At 40.8% G+C, this 22,175-nt stretch overlaps 1 protein-coding gene across 5 annotated transcripts in view; it reads right to left on the bottom strand.

Moving 5' to 3' along the window:
• The window catches only part of RXFP2 (relaxin family peptide receptor 2), a 99,044-nt gene that overhangs the window by 28,682 nt on the left and 48,187 nt on the right, over nt 1–22,175 (bottom strand). For 3 of the 5 annotated variants that reach the window (XM_082602269.1, XM_082602271.1, XM_082602273.1), the window contains exons 2-7: nt 17,444–17,590; nt 14,290–14,367; nt 10,736–10,841; nt 9,854–9,925; nt 1,658–1,729; nt 1,010–1,081 (exon numbers count right to left, since the gene is read on the bottom strand). In XM_082602269.1, coding sequence (XP_082458395.1) covers nt 1,010–1,081; nt 1,658–1,729; nt 9,854–9,925; nt 10,736–10,841; nt 14,290–14,367; nt 17,444–17,483 — 440 coding nt within the window. In that variant the 5' untranslated portion in view covers nt 17,484–17,590. Of the gene's footprint in view, nt 1–1,009; nt 1,082–1,657; nt 1,730–4,037; nt 4,112–9,853; nt 9,926–10,735; nt 10,842–14,289; nt 14,405–17,443; nt 17,591–22,175 lie in introns of those variants that run through there. The other 2 variants (XM_082602270.1, XM_082602272.1) reach the window with 2 other exon arrangements.

The following is a 22,175-nucleotide window of genomic DNA, read 5'->3' as shown; positions in this document are numbered from 1 at the left end:
CTCTCATTGCCTTTGAAGCCAGGTACCATTTCCTCTTACTTTCAGAGGGACCTGAGGGTAGGATTTGGAGAAGGGGGCTTCTGAGCACCTACTATATGCCAGGCATTCTGCATGTGACACTTTATATATGTTACATGATTTAATTCTCACAACATCCCTCTTAGAAAAAAGGAATTATGATTATAGTTTAAAGATGAGGAAAAAGAGGCCTAGGAAGATCAAGAAAATTGCCTGGAACATTAAGCATGGGGCCATGGCATACACAAGGATCTGGATGAAGCTGAAGTCCTAGCTTTTTCCACTAGACCAGGCTGACCTACAGCAAATGGGAAAACTAACACAGCCGTCTAACTGCCCTTTGTTCATTTTTCCTGATGAAAACACAGACCTCTGATGTGAGACTCCTTAGGATGGAGCTGATGGCTCAGCTTGATAAGTGATGAAACACAACAAGCTCACACATTTTCAGTCTTTTCTATGAATCCTCTGGAAATCAAAAAGGGCCTTATCTTGCTTACTTTCTAGGTCTGTGGTTTTCAACAGAGGGCACTCTTTCCCCCAAGGCATATTTGGGATTGTCTGGAGATATTTTTGATTGTCACAACTCTGGGAATGAGTATTGTTGGCATCTAGTGGGGTAGAGGCCACAGATGGCACTAAACATCCTAAAATGCACGCCCCACCCCCCCATCAAATAATTATCTGGGCCAAAATGCCAGTAGAGCTGGGCTGAGACACCCTGCTATAGGTAAACGCCAGGTGGATGGATGACTTAGCAAGCCGACTTCTGGGCACAGAGGCCACCTGAAAAAACATAGCACTGATTTCTCTTCACACAACCACCATTTGGCATGCCATTATCTGAACTGCTTGGGTAACATGCTCCAGATTATGTGACAAGCAGAAAAATAAGTATAATAAAGAAGATACATAAATAGATGGAAACTATGAGCCTTGATGAGTATCATTAGGACTGTGATCCGAGGGAAGGAAAAGCTAGAATACTTACAGCCAAGTTAGATGATGTAAGTCTTTGAATACTCCAGGTCTGAGAGTTGTAATGCAGTTGTGGTTGAGATATCTACAAATAGCACGGGTGAGTAAATTAGGCAAACTTAATACTCCACTTTAGTCACATATAATTACTGGACATCTATTTCTGAAAGCACTCTACTGGATGAGCAGGGGCCAGAAAATCAAAGAACAGGCAGGAGATACAGATAACCAAAAGGCCAGTGTGACAAGCACCAGGGCCAGGACCAGGAAAGTGGCCAAAAATAATGTATTGGGACATTATATTATGTTAGAGTGTAACGGTAGAATATGTGAGGTGATTTTTGCTTTTGTCCTTTTGGTCACATCCTTAGTAGACTAACATTTTAAGAAAGTGTATAGGTAAGTTATGTATTTTCTATTTGTGGAAATGACCCAAACTTGGGGAGACAAGATTAAAGAGAGCCTTTATACCTGTCTTCTGGTAAAACTTGGAATTTTTTAGCAGTTCTTTCAGTGTAATAACTAATTACACTGTACTTTGTGAAAACTTATTTCTCCCATTTCTCTATATCCAAAGTCGAGCCTTTAAAAAAGTACCATTCATTCTACCCTTTTAATTGTCACTTAAAATTGTACTCATAATTATAAAGAAGTTACTCACAGTATTTGCAGATTATGTAATCCCAAGAATGCTTTCCTGGATATATGTCTAATACAATTATGCTGAAGGAATCTGGTAGGAATAAGATAGAAGAGTCCTGTGATTATGGCTCATGTATTTGTTAGGTTGTTTCTTCGCCTGAAGACAATTTGTGCACCTGGCTCATAAAATCCTGTCTTATTCTCATGTTGGGAGGTAGAAGCACTGCCAGTGAGAGAAGGCTGTGAGCCCAGCTGTGCCTGCTGTCCTGATAGCGCCCGTGCAATGAGACCCTGACATCTCTGACTTGAACCACTGAGGTCCAGTATGCTGTGTGTGGGGACAGAACTTGTCTTATTTCTGCACACTGGCATTCTGGTGGCCTTCCTTCTCTGACGTGCAGGACTTGCCCACCATGTGAGACTAGCCAGGCTCTCACTGCTGAGCTTTCTTGCTCTTTCAGTACAGAGTTCCACCTTCAACTCCTCATTTCTCTTCATTCTATTCCCATGAAACGAGGTGAGGGCAAGTCTCGTTCTGTTTCAAGATGCAGAGTGAGAAGGATGCAGCTAGTTAGAGAGGGGCTCAAGGTCACGAATGGCATCAGTGGCTGAACTGGGGCCAGTGTACCAACTTCAGGTCACAGGGCCATGAGCTACTTAACCGCTGAAGCAATCTAGCAAGAGTGCATGGATTCAATAATAGCACTTTTGGGCTTCCCTGGTGGCGCAGTGGTTGAGAGTCCGCCTGCTGATGCAGGGGACATGGGTTCGTGCCCCGGTCCGGGAAGATCCCATGTGCCGCGGAGCGGCTGGGCCCGTGAGCCATGGCCGCGGAGCCTGCGCCTCCGGAGCCTGTGCTCCGCAACGGGAGAGGCCGCAACAGTGAGAGGCCCGTGTACCGCAAAAAAAATAAAAAAATAAATAAATAATAGCACTTTCAGGAGTATCTAAGTAAACAACTTCCATATCCTGTGCTCATTATATTAATACAATGGGAGGTTAGCCTTGATTTCATATTTTCTAAAGAACTTTAGGCAGGAAATATTCACGCTATTAATAGTAACTAGTGTCTACATAATCTTCTGAGTGGCTTCCCTATCTCTTATTTTGATTTGATTTGGGTCCTAAAGTTTTGTTTTGATTTGTTTTGTTTTTGGCCACGTGGCTTGTGGGATCTTAGTTTCCCCAACCAGGGACTGAACCCATGTCCCCTGCAGTGGAAGTGCAGAGTCCTAACCACTGGACCGCCAGGGAATTCCTGCTTCCTAAAATATTTTACACTTTCTCATTGTTATGATACTTTACTGCAAAACTATTGGTAGATCTTTTGCTTGTTCAGCATCTGGCTGTACTCTGAATTTTGTTACACCACAATTATTCCCAGTGAAGCTTCCCAGCCTTTGAGTCATGACTGCGTTGTAGCTGTGCTGGGATATTGATGTCCTCAGCCCACAAGGTGGCAAAGTAAAGCCAAGATTAGCTTCCAGTTATTAACAAACCCATCTTTTATCCCAAATATTGAACAAATATTGTCATTTTCTCTGTGTACCACCATGTGGAAAAGCTGCATACTACAGAGCACATGCACTACAATTATAGTGACGTACAAAGCAACAATTTCAATCCTACGAAGTAAACTTGAAACCCTGTAAGAACTCGTGCCATTCCACCCCCTCCCCCTGCTGCAACAGGTCTGTAAGGAGATGCTTCACATTGTAGCATAAATTCTGCTTTTGCTTTAAAGTTCTGCTATGAATAGAATGAACCCATACATATCAATATCTGTTTTTGCATTTTCAGAGCCCTTAGAGTGATGTAATGAAAGTTAATATGGTGAATTATATTACAATAGCAAATGAAAATAGAAAAAGAATACCATAATCTACGTATTTGAAGTTCCTCTTAAATATAAAATGTACTACCTAACTAGTGTTATTTACATTTCATTTAAGATAATTAAGTCAAAAGTGCATTGCACATTTTACCTACACGTTGTCAATCTTGAAGAGATGGGGGCGGGTGTAAACTGTGAATTTGACCTTGTGCTTTTGATCTGCACGACTCACCTGATACGTTCAGTCTATCTGCCTTTACTGACACCAGTTAAGACTCGAACTTCTTAAATAATAAAGAAGCTCTAGTCTTCTATTTAGCCAGTTTGCTGGCACCCCACGGAGAACTAGAGTCCCAGGTCTCTCGTCTCAGACTTAGGCTGCTGAATTTTTTAACTTGATCCTTCAGTATCTGCTTTCTTTTTTACAGAATAGTAGCTTGGTGAATATGAGGGGAAATTTGGAAACATGACAGTTTGGCAAGTGGTGTCCTCTTTTTCTTCACAGCTGAGATATGAGCCCGTTGGATATACTTTACACTGAATGGTTTTTCTAAGAATAACTTACTGGTTCATGAATTCCTGCTGTTTCAGCTGTCAGGACTTTTCAAGCAGAAACGCCAGGAATTTATGTACCTGAAACTAAAGCAAATAAATGCTTTAATGGCATGCATGTTTATAGGCTATTTTTTTAATGCAACAACATTTTGTACTCATGAGCCAGGCAGACTCCTTGAATTACATTCTGTTGCCAATGATTGCGTCGAAAAGGAACCCAGTTTAAGAAGGAATTCCTAATTTATATAAAATTTATGTCACAGTGAGGAGAGGAACTGCTGTTGGTTTCCGTGGTAGCAGTGATGAAGTACTATGGTCAAGCTCATAAACTGTATTTTATTTCTTTCTCTCAAAGATCCTCTTAAATTGCTTCTTACCCCCTAATGTTAGAAAGTTTAAAAGAATATTAAAAAGAATAAACTGATCGCTAGTGAAAGCATTCAGATCAGTGATATTTGTTCATCTAGCAATTAACATTTTATTTTGACTTAGGAATTTCTTTTTCTGGATGCCTAACTGACCTTAATTTCACTGTGAATATTTAGAGCATGCAAGACCGGAGACGCACTTGACGTTAAATTGGGTGATCCCTTAGGATATATCCCAATACAACTTAAAGATGCATATCAACTTTATAAGCTCAATACAATCTAAAACACATATTCACACGTGTCTTTTCCCTGGTCAAACAGAATAAAGCCCAGATGCTCTAGCCTAGCGTTCAAAGGTCCTATAATCAGGATTCAATGTCCTCTCCAGCATACACTCCATCATTCCTGTGGGAACTCTTTTCCTTTAGACAAACGTCCCTGGTCACCCTCTTCCTAACATCCTTTGAGTGTTTCTGCTGATGCTTCTTTGGTCCTCCTTGCTGAAGATGCTCCCCACCTTCTCTTTAGCCCTGTTAGTCCCACACACCATTCCTTTAACAAATGCACACTGATCCTCATATATGTTTCAGCGTATGTGACAATGAGGGGTGCTGGCAGTGGCGGTACATGGTAGTAGGAGAGAGCCAGAGGACCATCCAGTTCAGGAAGAGGACAGGATGGTAATAAGGGGCTTCTTCAAAGTCCAAGGATGAAGGTGAGGGGTTCACAAAATGGAATCATAATTGAAAGAATGACCTAAGACATGTTCAAAACTCAGACAGTGAAGAATACAATGGGCAGTAGAAATCAATTTCTACTTATATTTTGGAAACAAGAAAATGCTAAGGAAAAGCCCAAGCCTGCTGTATGGGACATGTTTTATATTATCATGAAATAATAAAAAAAAATATAAATTCTCAACTCCTACATTGTTCTTGTCTTCTTGGTCAATGAAGGTGATCTCAGGACTGAAGTGAATACATAGGATACAGCGTTGTGGCAGTGAAAGCCCAAAATGGTAGAATAAGTTAATCAAAATGAGTTAAAGCCTCTGGTTTGGACAATTTCTCCTAGAAACTGAGAAACACTGAAAATGCGTACACTCAGTTGTGACCAATGGAATCTGGAAAAAGATTCTGAAAAAAGATCTGGAAAAAGATAGTTGGATGAGCTTGAAGTTGGTTCTGGGCGGGATCGTAGGACAGGATATTTTGATGCTGCTTTGTGAGAACCTCAAAGAGAACAGGAACAGGGTAGTTCACGAAAAACAGGGCACGTCAGACCAACTTGACTTTCTTCATTCAAAGACTGATCAGATAAAACTGTGTGGTCGACTTTGCTTATATGTCTACCAGGCATTGATTAAGTGGTTTTATGATGCTTTTATAGACAAAATAAAGAATATTGGCAGGGTCCTGCTCAATATCCTGCTCCATGACTTAGGTGAAGACGGCTCATCTTATTTTCAGATAACAGAGTGCTGGGATGAAGAGTGAATCTGTTGGATGAGCCAGAAAGATCTTCCCAGTCTGGTAAGAAAAGCTGACTCTAACAGGGTGAAACTGAATAGGGATAAATCTGAAGTGCCACAGGTAGCTCTCAGGCGCTAAGCGCACAAGTACAGGATGGAGAAGCTGTCACTTGTCAGTTATGCATATGGTACAGGATGAGGGATTTTAGAGACACAATCACTAGGAGTTAAGAGTATGAAGTAACCACAAAAAGAACAAATGTAACCTCAGGGCATAAGGAGTTTAGAAAGGAAGGGTTGCTAGCTTCCCCCTGCTCTGCCCTTGTGTGTGTCATACAAGTGATCATATTACATTTATTCTAGATACTACACGTAAGGAATATGTAGGTGACCATATACAGAGTGACAAACAGATGTGAAACCAGGCCCTTTGGGGAAGAAGTTAAGGATTCGAGGCTGCATGGGGAGAAACCTGTGGTGGGGTGCATGGTGATAACGGCCAGCTTTGAATATCAGAGGAGTTACATAGAAGACTTATTGGGTGTGTTCTGATCAGTCTCATGGGGTAACGCTCAGAATCATGGCGAGCTTTTCAGATGTTTTGGGCAGTAGTAGAGTTATGTGACAGGACAGTTTATTAGCATAGCGTTTGAAATTCCTTTCCCTCGGCACCTCCTAATTCCCTTCCTGGTTTATTTTTTTCCCCCATAATCACTATCTAACACACTACGCATTTTTATCTTTCTCCATTGGAAGTTGAGCTCGAGGAGAGGGCTTTCCATATGTGTTGTTTACCGCTATATCCTTGACACCTCGTAGGTATCAATGAATATTTGTTGAAAGAATGAACGAACATGTGGGCTTGGCCAGCTTTCACCCTCCTGCTGTCTCTACCAAGAGTTCTGGGGGTGTCCATCCAGTTTCTTCCTTCCCCTGACACCTCTTCCTGGGGATGGTTTGTGTTTTGCTACGTTGGTTGTTTGGACTGTTGTAATGCAGGATGAGGAAGAAAAGGGACAGGACAGGACAAGGGCTTGCCTGACACTGGGGAGATTTTTCTGCGGCTTCTGGAGAGTGACAGGAGGAGCTGAGTGGTGTGAAAAGGGGATGGGGGAGGGGAAGGAGATTTAAAGAAGAGTTGCTGAGCTTATGAACTGCTTTAGGATATTTGAATAATGTTTATAAGGAACTTCGGTTATTTTGAAACCAAAGTTTGTTTTCTGGACTCTTTCATCGATGGTGACAATATTCTAAGATTGGCCCATGGGGGTGGACTTCCAGAGGACTATAGTCAGAGGTCTGGCTTTGAAGCCAAGTTCTAATACTTGTCAGCTGGCTGACTTTGGACCAACAACCTTTCTTCTCCAAGGATGGTTTCCTCATTCCTGAAAGGAACCTGACGCTGTCTACCCTACCTCACAGACCTTGAGGGTCAAAGTCCAAATGAGAATTCCAAATGTTGGAAGTCTTTGTCAACTTTAAAAAGTGACAGATGAATGTAAGAAATTGTGTTTAATCCCCCTTGATGTGCCTTGCAGGTAAGAGACACTTGGTGAATGTTTATGGATAAGAGTCTTATAATTTTTTTCTGAGTCTCTGGGAGAATCAAATTGCCTCAAAAGCATCAAATAACAGCTTGCAATTAAGAGAACCCCTGCTGAGTGATACTCAGGTTATGATGTGGTACCTAAGTTTTCTCAGACTTAGGAGAAATTAAACATTTAATTGGAGAAATTTCCAGCTGATCTGGGCAATCTGGTGGGAAAAAGATCTCTACTTTTTTTCACTAGGGAAAACTGGGGCCTGTATTATCAATAGCGCTTCCACATTCTTCCCTTCAGTGGGCTACCAGATACCGAGAGAGAAGTATTGACACAGAACAAAGCTACGAATCTGTGGTCCAGGGGAGGACTTGGCCTGTGAAGTCTAATTTTAAATCTCCTTGCTTAACCTTCTAGTGATACCTCTGCCTCCCCAGAAGTCAGCTTTCCCCAAATTCGGGGGCAAAAGATACAGGAGGGAGTCCTGCGTGGGATAGAAGAGTATGTGTTGGTAGAAGATTCAGTTAGATGCCAGAGCAATTTCTTTCCATCTCTAGGTGCCTGGTTATTGTAGAATAAACACTGCACTGGGCATCGGAAGATATAGGCGGTAATTCTAGCTCTTCTACTAGTTAGTTGTAGATCTTAGGTAAGTCATTTAACTGTTGCAGACTTCAGTTACCTTGTAAATAATGAGAAGACTTAACTAGGAATTCATAAGACTTCTATGACTCTAGATAATAGTTTTAAACAGCTACTCTAAAACATGAATATTTTTCCTTCCTTTCTGCTAGGCTATTTTAGTTTTCTTCCCTTCGGCATTATTCAGGGAGTGCAAGGGCAATACTGATTAGTAGAAATGAACAGGCTGTGATTCTAAGCATTTCCAGTAAGACCAGAAGCAGTATAGTTAAGATTTCTTCTCTAGAGGAATCTGGAACCCCAGAGCCAATGCATAGCTACTCCAGGGGACAATGACAACATGACCACGTTCTCCAGGATGGAGAAGAAGGAGCTCACTGAATCACGAAGGCTACCATCAAACATAGGCATGATTCTCTATGTTCACACAAGATTCTTCCTCACTAATGGACTTCCTTCAGGGACTTCCTTTCTTGTATAAGGGAGTCTGTACCTAAATTCATGAGCAGCACATAACTGTTGATGGTATTTCAAACCAAATGTGTTTGTCCAGTATCAGCAAAGGATCAGATTATTTTTTATCCTGAATTTTAATATATATCACATTTCTAGAAACTTTCCCTTCTATTCTGAATGTTAAAGGGCAAAATTGTAAGATGATGGTACTACCTAGGGGCCTTACAACATTGTCTTGCTAATTTTCTAATCTAGTCTAATGATTATCTTGGCAAGCGCAGAAAGTTGACCTCTCCATTATCCCAGAGTGACTCAGGCTCAGAGGGACTGACACATAGTAACCAAACTCTCAAGAGGTTGAATATTTAATTGCTTTATTTATTTATCTATCTACCTATCTATTTATTTATTGGCCACGCCGTGCAGCATGTGGGATTTCAGTTCCCCGACCAGGGATCGAACCCATGCCCCCTACAGTGGAAGTGTGAAGCCTTAACCACTGGACTGCCAGGGAATTCCCTAATTGCTTTATTTAAATAGGATGTATTCCACTCCACTAATTAGAATGTTATTATTCCCCATCCAAGGTAACCTCCCAGATACTTTAGTATGAATAATTTGGTAAGTTAATGTAGTCATCATAAGGTTGATTGATGAGCCGGGAATCAAAGCAAAGAGATTCTCCATCTTGATATGAACAGTGTCACAATAAAGTTCATGGGAGTCATGGTGGAGATGCACAATCCATCCCTGCCCCCCAACAGAGACTATCTCTAGGGATTGTATCTCTCAGATCCTGGTTTTCTTTTTTTGATGATGCTGGAAGCATCCTGATACTTTGTTTCTCATGGCTGACCGTGTCCTATTTGTTGTTTTCTTTCCTCAGATATGCTAATATCACCGATTTCAACCAAGATCGTGTTTTTGCTCTTTTTGTCCTGGGAAACAGTCCATATCCTATCATTATATGTTTTAAACGATGGTTCTTGTCTATGCTAACACTCTTCCAGGTTAAAAAGTGCATCTAGTGCCTCTGAATCTGCAATGTCATTTTCCAAATGATCTGGAGTAAAACCGTGGAACTATGTATTTTCTTACTGAGATGCTCAATCCAGTTTAACTCTCTATGGAAGGTTTAAGTAAAACCAGTTGTTATTTTAAATTATGAAATGGAAAGAAAGCATACTTTTCAATGCTTTATTGTCTAATCTTAATTACATTTAGAAAAATAACTTTAATGATAAAGGTAATCAACCTTATATTTCATTTTACTCTTAGATTAAAAACATCTTAAACAAAACATCCCATAGATTTCCCCATAAAAACACTATTAATAGCTACTTACATCTTTTTAAGTTCTGTGTATTTGATGAAAACTCTATCTGAAAGACTGTGAATATTGTTTTTCTTAAGAGACCTAAAATAACATGGAAAGAAAACGTTATTATGGATTTTATGACCAACCAAACTCTTCCCTAGAAGCTGCATGCTTGAGAATATTTGATGATGCTCCATACTACGTCACACACGTTTGAAAATGCCCATAATAAGTAAGAATCTTCAAGTGAGAACGAAAAGTCCATAAAGCAAAATTAAAGCAGTTTGCAAATATCTGACAAGGTTAGCCAGTTAGTGCAATATAACAGACAGGAACATCTATGGTGATTTAACTTTTTCTTCTCTAGATAATTTAACAAAACACAACAAAAATCCTAACCAACTCATGCATGCCCAAATTATGATATGTCCGCAGGCAAATTCCTGAGGCTCTCAAAACTTCTATGCAGAGTTCAGAAAAACTTGCACAATTATGTCACAGCTAGCCTCGTGGATCTTTTATACCTTAAAGTCTTGGACAAATTACCACTATTTAAAATGAGATAGAATAAGTGAGTACCTTTCCTTTTTTTCAAATTTTTATTTTTACTTGTATAGTACTGGCATATTAGTAATAATATATGAATTGGAAAGTAATTGAAAATAACTCCAGGCCACAGACATTTGTGAGCTAAATGATAACCTGGCTAATCTAACATACAGTGTTTAAAACATTTTTTCCCTGGAGAAGAAGCGTGCAGAGTTCTCTGATGGCTGGTGGTTTTAAAGGGACTTTCTATGATTTTGCTAATGTATAAGTAGCATAAAACAGAACAAAGAGAGTTTAGATTAGACTACACGGTTTTCATGTGACTTTAAGAGCAAATATCAAGATGTGAATTTTACTCACAGTAATGTCACATTGCTGGAAACGGTTGGCACAGACTTCAAGCCAGCATTTATACATTCCAACTCAGTTTCTTTGCAGTCACAGCGTTGTGGGTACTGATTTAATACTAGGGGGCAAAAAGAGTAACGATTCAATAGAAAAAAACCCCTCTTTAATTATGACTTTATTTCTAGTAACTGGCATTGTTCTTTTTCCATTGAATGTATAACATTCACATCTTGTTAAATGAACTTATTCTGGCCCATAATAAAAGCAAACAAGAATTTTCTCCTAGTCAGATATAGACTTGGGACTTCCCTGGTGGCGCAGTGGTTAAGAATCCGCCTGCCAATGCAAGGGACACGGGTTCGAGCCCTAGTCTGGGAAGATCCCACATGCTGCGGAGCAACTAAGCCCATGCGCCACAACTACTGAGCCTGCGCACTAGAGCCCATGAGCCACAACTAGTGAGCCTGCGTGCTGCACCTACTGAAGCCTGCGTGCCTAGAGCCCGTGCTCTGCAACAAGAGAAGCCACCGCAATGAGAAGCCCATGCACTGCAACAGGAGTAGCCCCTGCTCACCACAACTAGAGAAAGCCTGTGCACAGCAGTGAAGACCCAATGCAGCCAAAAATAAATAAATAAATAAAGTATGAAAAACAAAACCAAAAGCAAATATAGACTCATGTGGTATTCATCTCAGTTCTAACTTCCAGTGGTCATTTCAGAGGCATTTAACAAGGGATTAGAAAGAAACCACAGGGATGTTTAAATAGCATAAAAGCGTATGGTGAACAAGATTAAGTTCTTCTCAATGAAAAACATGAGTATGATTGAGTAAATCTTTAATGGGTATAACGAAGTCAATTCCATTTAATTGAATGGCACAAAGAGGTGGCTCAGTAAATGCTTGTTGGTTAAAATTAAACTCAATTATTTTCCCCCTTTCAAACTTCTCTTAGAGCTGCGACAAGAGTGAGATGCAGGCTGGGCAGTGGCCATCACGGTGCCTTAGTGAAATCAACCAACCCAGACACCCTATCATTCCGGCTCTTAGCTGTTCATTACTATGAAGTTAACGTGGTCGGTAAAAGTTGTAGAGAAACTGTAAAGCAGAAAAAGACCAAAGATCCATCTATCTGAAGCATTCAGAAGGAAGAAAAACACTTTAGGATTTACTTTGAAGGAACTCACATAATTATTAATACAATGGCATATTACCATAATTAGTAAGATTTATCATAATATATTAATAATATATAAACACTATCACATAATTCTTTTATTTATATATTATGTAGTTATTAATTATGTTAACTGTTAAAATAATGGCATATGAGAAATCTATGGAGAAACCAGGCCAAGTTGGTCCACAGAACAATGACTCTCTGTGTGTGTGTGTGTGTGTGTGTGTGTGTGAGAGAGAGAGAGAGAGAGAGAGAGAGAGAGAGAGAGAGAGAGTTGGGGGATGATATTAATGGAGCATTTGATGTTGCCTCTGATCCTGTGGGTATTTTTTTTGAAGGAGCTAAAAAAAGTGAGAGTTATTTTCCAATGTTTATATTTAGTATTTATTTAAATCTGATTATAAGTTCTTTCTAATTGCTCTGCTTCTAGATCACTTTTATTCAAACCTTATTTTTAAAATCAATTTCACCAAATTTTAGTAAATCCAACAAACTTTTATTGAATGCCTCCCTAATCCAAAAGATGCATTCGAGTGCAAAAGTGTTTAGAAAATATTCTGTGGTGTTCGTAGGCTTATGCTAATCATCTCAACTTCCTAAAGATAACTCCAGATTGTTTACTTCAATGTTTAATTGACACTGAAAATAGCGGTTACATTATTAGATTGAAAGCCTAGGATTGGAAGCTCTTATTTACCCATAAGAGAATCTCGCATACTCCAAGCTGAGCCAGTTGACTAAACCAGAAATGTGAGCGTAACTCCCTCACCTGCAGGTCAGTCAAACCCCAGCCTCTGGATTCTTCTTCTGAAGCGCCTCTTGAAGCTCTCTCTACCTCACTCTCCCCAGAGGTCTTTTCTGGGCTCAGGTTCTTAGTATTAGTCTGGAGCATAGCGAGAAACATAATGTTCAGTGCCTCTTTCACCAAGCTTTCTCCTCAACCTCGGCAAAGCTGACATTGGGGTCAGATCAGGATCATTCTCTGTCCTGAGGAGCTGTCCTGTGCGCTGTCGAAGGTTCAGCAGCAGCCTTGGCCTCCCTCCGCTAGAGGCCAGCAGTCACACCACCCCTCTCCAGCTGTGACAACCCAGGATGTCTCCAGACATTGACAAATGTTCTCCAGGGGCAGAATTGTCTCAGGGTGAGAACACTGTTCTAATCCATTCTTTAAAATTCTGGTAGAAGAATCATTTTCACATACACTTCTTATCACTTCATCTTCCTCTTCACTAAATGGAAATAAGCTCACAACTTTGGTGGTTGCCCCCTTGTATACAGCAGTGACCTCCACAATGGCATGTGTACAAGATGACCCACTGTGGTTCCGGAAGAAAATGTTAGAATTTTCAGTTATATTTATTTTTAAGCTTTTTAGTGTACTCTTTTCAATTTCTAACTTTATGTATGATATATTTGTGTATAATAAAGTATATAATAAGTGGTAATTATAACCAGGTATTATAAAGTGCATAATATACTATAGTGTAGTATTTAATATATGGACTTCATATACATATATTATGTATACATACTAATGTATGCTTGTAATTGTACATACACCTACATAATTATATCTATGTATATACATATTATATGTAATATAATAATATATTAACATACAATATAATCTGTGTATATACAGATATGTAATTCTATCTCTGGGCTAGAGGCCAAACTCCAAAGAGTGCACCCAAAACCCTTTGCGGGCTGGCCCCACCCTTCCAACGCATGTACTAGAACAAATGTGAAGCAGGCTCTGGCTGACTCCACTGTTTTGCTGATCGTCCTCCCCTGCTCATCCTGTCACCTCTTCCCCTTCCCTCCATCCAAGGACTTCCAAGCCCATCTCAAGGTCACCTTGTCTGTGGATTTCTCCCCATCCCTGGCACAGCCATCATTTCTCCCAAAGGGCTTCCACATTCCCTTGTGCAAACATCCTTCCTTCAGTTTCGCACAAATATTGTACCATTCCTGCTTCTATAAGGGTCTGTCTTTCCCGCAACAGTGTGAGGTATTTGAGGACCTTAGTCATCCTTGCACTCTCAGCGCCTAACGTAGGTCCTGGAAAGTAGCTGGTGCTTAATATCTTTACTAAAGAAAGTAAGCAAAGGGAGTAAGATCTTTATTATTTGTCACAAGTATTCAGTACCTATGTATTCTTGCACTCACAGGCTAATACATAGAATGAGCATGAATGGAGCATGTTGTTTTCTTCTTTCTATCTTTTCAGTCCCAAGAGCAGATAACAGACCAGTTGACCACTGAAATACATTGAACTGAAATTGAAATTCTAAAGGGAATTTATCACACTACCCATATAAATCCATGCCCCATAAATAATGTTGCTCGCAAAGCTGAGGCCGAGTCTTCAAACCAATACCACTTACAGCACTCCTGTGTTAATGCCACATTATCAGCATCTCCATGGACCGTGCCAAACAGAGTCGCCCATCCACTAGTGTCTCCTGTGAAACACACGGCGATGAACATGTGTCAGTTATTCTAGAAATAAAATATCAAATTACAGAACAAAAGTATAAAAATTTGATCATGAAATCAATTTTAAAAATTTAAGTAACAGAAAGATAACAAGGGCGGAAAAGGTAGGCAAACATCTGGAGTCTTGTCTTTTTCTGCAATTACAAATAGTTTAAATGTGTGTATCATAAAATATATAATGAAAATAGATACATACATGTATCCATCTTGAAAAATATCACCTGTTTCTAATGCTGACATTTTAAATGTTTGATCTTAATTTTGAGGTCCTCAGAAGAAAATATAATCTGAATTTTATTTTATCATATGCATACATGTATGTAGATACATACTTGATATATGTAATGAGTTCTGACAAAGTTTATGGCACCTGACCTTTTTAATAAGGAAAAAACCAAGTTCCTTTTAATAAAGCCTGTCTAGTCCTGATGAGAAAAATATTTTCTCAACTTGTCAGATGATATAATCTGCTTATTTGCCAAGTTTTCCATTTTTTGCAATAAAATTGTATTCTTTTAAAAAAGAAGGCTTGGGCTTCCCTGGTGGCGCAGTGGTTGAGAATCTGCCTGCCAATGCAGGGGACATGGGTTCGAGCCCTGGTCTGGGAAGATCCCGCATGCCGCGGAGCAACTAGGCCCGTGAGCCACAACTACTGAGCCTGCACGTCTGGAGCCTGTACTCCGCAACAAGAGAGGCCGCGATAGTGAGAGGCCCGCACACCGTGATGAAGAGTGGCCCCCACTTGCCGCAAATAGAGAAAGCCCTCGCACAGAAACGAAGACCCAACACAGCCAAAAATAAATAAATAAATAAATAAGGCTTGATTTTTGAAGCATCATTACTTTAGCATAAGCTATTAAAGTGATAAAACACACAATATGATGTATGATACTAAAGTTCATACAAATAGAAAAGTAAATTTAAATAACTGCCCGCAGGTCCCTTTGATCTCTGAAAATTTTAGTTTATTTTTATTTCTTGCTGATAACCTCAGTGGTTTTTAAAATTATTCTATTTGATGCCTTTATATGAATTATTTCATTTGCGTTCCTAACACCCTCATGAGGTAGATAACGTGCACGGTCTAAGATTTCCACTGAAGAGGAAAGGCCAAGAATTTGAGTGACTTGCCATTGGCACCCAGAGAGCTGCCCCATCATGAGCACTGATTGTATTCTACTGTTCTAGGATCTGGTGACACCAAAACAAATAAGAACTGTCCTCAAGGAGTTTATGTCCAGTGAGAGAAGTACAGTGTAAAGACAAGGCAGTCCTTAGTACAGTCGTCCGGGTATACCCAGGGTGCTATGGCAACAGAGAGAAAGGGTGCTTGTCCTAGACCTGGGGTGGAGCTTCAGAGTGGGGAGGTGTGGCTGGGAAAGCCAAGCTTCTCAGGAGAGGAAGGGACACCTAAACTGCAGCCTACAGGCTGAGTAGGAGTGATTCACAGGTGGTGAAGGCAGTGGTGCTGGGAGCACGCATGAGTTCCCAGGGGCAGGAGAGCAGATTCTAGAGATGCACACTGGCACTCCTGGACTTTGCTGTCGCCTCTGATTGCTAGCTGGGCAGTGCCAAGGAGTGGCAGTTCTGTGTGGTATAAAACACACAGGATTCATTCAGATTCAGGAGACCTGGGTTCTAGTGTATACTCTGTGACTAACTAGACATGTCAACCTCTCTTGGCTTCGGTTTCTTCGAGAGAAAAATACGCGGGTTAGATGAGATGACATGTACAGTCCTGATATACAGACCTAAAATGGCCTATAAGACCTTTCGGGACCTGACCCCTGTTACCTCTTTACCCTCTTTATCCTTGCTCACTCCGCCCAAGCCAATCAGGCTTTGCCTTCCCACAAACACATTGTCTTGGTTCATTCAGCCTCAGGGCCTTTGCATTTCCTGTCTCCTTTGCCTGGGATTTTGCCAGAATAGTTCATGGTTTCTTTCTTCTTTTCATTTCATTCTCAATTCAAATGTCATCATCTCAGAGAGGGTTTTTCTGGCTATATCTTTAAAGTAGCCTTTCCCCCAACTCACTTTCTATCCCATTATTCTGTTCTATATACTTCATGGCACTTATCGCTCTCTGAAATTATTTAATTTGTTTACGTACAAGTTTACTGTCCTCCTTCTTCACATGGTCCCTTGTCTCCCCTGAGCCTGCTGAGTCCTGGTGACTTGGAGAGCACACAACGGGCACTGGATACAGGTCTACTGAATAACTTAATTCTCTAGGCAGGCCCATTTGCACTTTAAGGATATTCCTGAAGCTGAACCAAATTAGCAAGCCATAGGGAAGTGGTCATAGTAAGCCATTTAAAATTAAAATATGGGTATCCAAGTAGAACTTTAAATAATTTTATTTTTTCATCAAATACAGCTTTTTGTAATACTGTATTTCTGATTTAAGCAACCTCAATATATGAAAATTCTGGTAATTATCACAAATCCATTGGGGAGCAATTAGTTGTGTCACATTAGGATTCCCTATAGAATACCAAATCCCCTTTTCCCCTTTTTCATCACCATTAGCATTTTTTTTCATGTTTCTTTTTTTTTTACATCTTTATTGGAGTATAATTGCTTTACAATGGTGTGTTGGTTTCTGCTTTATAACAAAGTGAATCAGTAATACATATACATATGTCCCTGTATCTCTTCCCTCTTGCGTCTCCCTCCCTCCCACCCCTCTAGGTGGTCATAAAGCACCGAGCTGATCTCCCTGTGCTATGCGGCTGCTTCCCACTAGCTATCTATTTTATATTTGGTAGTGTATATATGTCCATGCCACTCTCTCACTTTGTCCCAGCTTACCCTTCCTCCTCCCCATATCCTCAAGTCCATACAGAGTGAATAAGTCAGAAAGAGAAAGACAAATATCGTATGCTAACACATATATATGGAATTTAAGAAGAAAGGAAAAAAATGTCATGAAGAAGCTAGGGGTAAGACAGGAATAAAGACCATTAGCATTTGATCCACCCACAGTTCTGGGCGGTTCACAAGGGGTGCTGTCCGTATGGAGCTGAGCCCAGGACTCACCACAGTTCTCCTCGTCAGCTCCATTCCCACAGTCGTCCATGCCGTCACAGTGAAAAGCACGGGGTAAGCACTGGGTCAGGTTCCCACAGGGAAAATATCCTTTTGGGCACAAAGGTGTGACTGTACTTCCTTCGGTCAGTGCAAAATCTATGTGAAAGAGGGGACACAAGTCTTAGGTAATGGGAAGAAATTGTTAATATGGCCAAACTCTTTTCGTGTTATCCCATTTAATTTTCACAAAATGCTATGAGTTGAGTTTGTCTGGTGTTATTCTTAGTGTACAGTTTCTCTGAAAAAAATATAATGTTATAATTTTAATTATAACATTTAAAATAATCACAATCATACCAAACACCAGCTATACCAAGAGTGGAATCAAGGCTCATTTTGAATTTGCTTCAGGAAGGCAACGGTAAACAAAACCAAAGCAATTGTCCTACTTTTGTATGAAATTAAAGACCTGTTCACTCCTGGAAACAAAAAGGTAAAACTATGAGCTAACAGGACCAAGTAGGTGGATTTATTTACTTATTAATCCTTTATAAGGAGGATTTGAGGTGACATAATGAAAATACACATGCAAAAGGAGAGTTTAAGTGTGCATGACAGTGAAATCCAGAACCGCATTGGAACAAGGAGAGATAATATTGAGTAATAACATCTAACGCTCATTGGGCTTACTGTGTGCCAGGTAGTTTGCACAGTGGTTAATCTCGGTTACTCCTTCAACAAGTCTATGTGTGGGTGATAGTATCCTTCCTATTTCAGGGTTAGGGAACTTGAATGCAAAATCACACAGGTAGATTTGATCATCCCTCTGACCCCAGAGGCCCATTTTTAACCGACTTGCTAGGGGTAATCAGGGACCTGCATTTCAAGGAGCATAAGTCCTCTATGAGGATGAATTAAAAACAGTCTTCTTGTGCTGGGAATGTAAGAGAAAATGAATGAGAGTTGAACAGCTGCTGGGTTGAATGAGAAAGCACAGAAAGGAAATATAATTAACATTTACAAAGTTACTCTATCTGTGGATAGGATGACCAAAGAAATTCCCGAATTTTAGATGCAAGAGACACTCTTTTAATTTTGAAAGATCACTTTCCAGAAAATAAAGAGATGTGGTTTTTTTGTAAATACTTTAGTAAAAATTTGCAAGTCATGTATTTTTTTTTTTAAAAAGGGAGTATGGGTTGGACAGAAATAGGCGAGGGAGATTAAGAGGTACAAACTTCCAGCTGCAAAATAAATGAGTCAAGGGTATAAAATGTGACTGGGGGTGGGGGAAAAGGAGTGCAAGATGAAACTTCACAGAAACAGATTTAAGGAGCATGTAGACTCAGGCAAAGAGTAGTGTAGTAGTCTACTCAGTACAGACTCATCATGACTAACTGAAGGGAACAAGGGTTGTTGGCAAAGTTTTCCTAACCGCACCACTGAAGGTTGGCTTCATGGCCAGGAATTTTCTTGGGTTGGGGGTACGGGACTTTTTAATACTGCAGAGGACTAGAGAACCAACCTTCGTGGAGCATCTTCTACTGTGGGCTGGGTGTTTCCTAATTATTTCACTTAATCCTAACAGCAACTTTGTGTTGTTGGTATTATTGTCTCCACGTAAAGGTGAGGAATGAAGGCTGAGAATATGAAGGCACTTCTACTCTGGTTCTTGGGAAAACACCCTGGCGAGGTCTGGGCCCTCCAAGCAAATGCTGCCTTGCATTGAGGTGTTCTCCCACCAGACGGATCACCAGGCTCTCCTGAAGTCGGTGAAGGCTGCTGGCCTTCCTTGTTTCACGAATCATGCTGTTTGTAAAAGGGCAGGGGTTTGCTACAGGCACTAAAGCTATGTCTGAGTTACGGTGCACGCCAAGCTTTTAGTGATATTGTTAGAGAGGATGAGTAGATTATGTGATTTTTTGAGCTTTAGTCCTTTAGTCATGATGGCCCTCAAGATCCAGCAAACACATAAAAGAGCGGCATCTGGCCCTTTCCTGGGGACAGCCAGATGAAGCAGTGTCCATTCTCCCATGGAAGCTGCTGCTGCTGCGTCCACTAGGCCTTCCTTGAGTGGTGAGTGTGGCTCTCAGATTCTTTTCTACCCACTGGATTTTTTTTTCTTTTTTTTTTTTTTTTGCCGTACGCGGGCCTCTCACTGTTGTGGCCTGTCCCGTTGCAGAGCACAGGCTCCAGATGCGCAGGCTCAGCGGCCGTGGCTCACGGGCCCAGCCGCTCTGCGGCATGTGGGATCCTCCTGGACCGGGGCACGAACCCATGTCCCCTGCATCGGCAGGCAGACTCTCAACCACTGCGCCACCGGGGAAGCCCTATGGTTTCTATTTTAAGCAGCCTCCAATCTCTTTTGAAAGCTGAAGGGGGGATTGTAAATGATTAAGCAACAAAAATGTCCTTACAACTTCCTAGTAATATTTTTTATCGATCTAGAAGAGGTGATTAAGCATTTGATTAAAGGTAATTTTGAAACAGAAAACTGAGGCTGTGAAAGATATTCTGAAGGTGGAATATTGTCTTCCATTATAGGGTTTTATCATGAAGATAACCTTGCGTTCTCTGAGGGTTGGACTCAACTGAATGTGCATCCTCACAGGTGCAGACTCATTCCGAGGGAGACAATCAATCAAGTGTCACAGACAAGAAGGATCAAGATTATTTCCTTTTCCCTGGGGAAAAAATGGGTTTCACCTAGCAAGTACGGGTGAAGGACGGGCAGGAGAAAGACTGACCATGTACAAACGGCACCTACCAACTGTATTTCTCAAAATTCTCCATTTTCACCCCAGAATGGAATATTCCTGAAAACAACTCAAGGTATAAATTTTGTGTGGAAGGAAAATAAATAAATAGAATCTATTCCCTACCTAGCCCTGGCCTTCTGTATCCTAAATGCCAGTTGTCTAACCTAGCGCCTCGTACTTACTTGGTGCTCAATAAAATTTTTTTAATGAACAAATGAATTAATGGGTGATTTAGGAATAAAAGAAGAGTTGAAGGAATAGCCCCTTTAAAAATGTAGAATTCCCATAGTTGCAGGGTAATGTTTTTATTTTGATGAGAAAGTATTTTTTAGTCTTCAAGGTATTTATCATTTATCGTTCGGTTATTATACAATTTAGAAAATGATTAAGAATCCTTGCTGTATTTGGCACATACTGAAAAAGAATCAATACCCATCTGTAGACAGCATATGATGCTGTCTATTCTTCCTGCCATCTGTGGAAGTGGAGATAGTTTTACTGAAACTTGGGGATTATAAAAACGGAGGATGCCTACATACAAGCTGTGTCAGTAGTTTCTGCAGCAGTTTCTATGGGACCTGAGTCAAACACACAGCTGAGAGGTTTGAACATATGAAAGAAAATTTCTCCATAATGGTCTTTCTCGTCTCTCTTCTGGTCAATGTTCTGGACATATCTGTGCAAAGGGATTCTAAAATGACTCCTTGATAGCTTTTGGAAACCAACTGACTGCTGCCTAAGGACATACTTTGTTGCCCACAAACCCCTTCCTTGTTGGGAAACTACCGGTGAGAATGGTCTTACAGGTGCTCAGTTTGAGAATCGATGGAGGTGATCAAGACCCTCTCTGCTTTCTCTGATTCTCTGCCAATGCTTGTCCTGCATGAAGCTGAAGAAAGCCTTTATCGTCTCAGCCTGGTTTTCTGGCTGAGACTCTGTGAACAGCCCTGCCAGGGATGAAGGTTCCACCACCCACAGGAAGCCCAAAGGATCCTGGCCAGTGAGGCCATTTCCCAGCGTGCACTGCTCCTAGTGGGGTTCAATCCAGTTCGGATGCAGGGGAGCCTCTGCCATTTACTCTAAAGAGCCAGTTACTGCAGCACAGGAAGAAACATTCATTTAACATCTAGGAAATTTTAGCTGAGTGCATACTACGTGCTACCTCAACAAGGCAGACAACGTGCATTCCCACCTGGAGCTCAGGTGGCAGGATCTCCAAGAGGAGCAGCAGCGCTACTCAGTGAAGCAAAGGTGAATCCATTTCATTCGCTGAGTCCACCTACTGGACGCCCCCCTCCTTCTGGGAAGAGTCTGAGCGCCACTAAAACCTCACCTTTCTAGGGCACCCAATTTATTATTTGTTTGAAGGAAACTAGTAAAGTCTGCCTTAAAAAGTGGTTATGTTAAGGTGAGTGGACAGAAATTACCCTCTTGGTGGTTGTTTTTTGAAGTTAGAAATCTTGTCCCTTTATGCTGCGGGTCAGACCTCCCAGCTTTCACAATACTGTGTGGCCATATCAGTCAGTATGTGTAGAATTCAGATCCAGTTGCATGCACACATTTACCCCAACTTCTTCCCATTTCAAAGATTCCTACCTTAACTGAGTTTCTCCAAGCCCCTATTTTCTGTAGTGTTCTTCTGAGACAAACCCACCACCTCTGACTGGTGAATGTCCTTCAGGATCCTACTCACAGATTTTCTGCAGAAACCATCACCCCATCTCCCTCTTCAGACTATTGCCCAATGTTCAGGCAGATTTGGGGAAATGATGCTTAAACTATGTGGGACAGAGTATAGGTTCAATACATGTTGATTTAAATAGGAAAAAAACAGAATTTTAAATTGCCAACATCATCCTCACCAGGGATGGATTTCCATCCTATGTCCCCCTTGGCTGGGTGCTTTTATGTGGGTCACAAACTGAACACCATGGTTCTTGGTGGGTTCTAAGGTATATGCAGGCACAAGAAAGATTTCTCTT

Source organism: Mesoplodon mirus (assembly GCF_964341445.2).
Source record: "Mesoplodon mirus genome assembly, chromosome: 17".
Classification (NCBI taxonomy): Eukaryota; Metazoa; Chordata; class Mammalia; order Artiodactyla; family Ziphiidae; genus Mesoplodon; species Mesoplodon mirus.
This window is presented reverse-complemented; position numbering and strand designations above follow the sequence as displayed.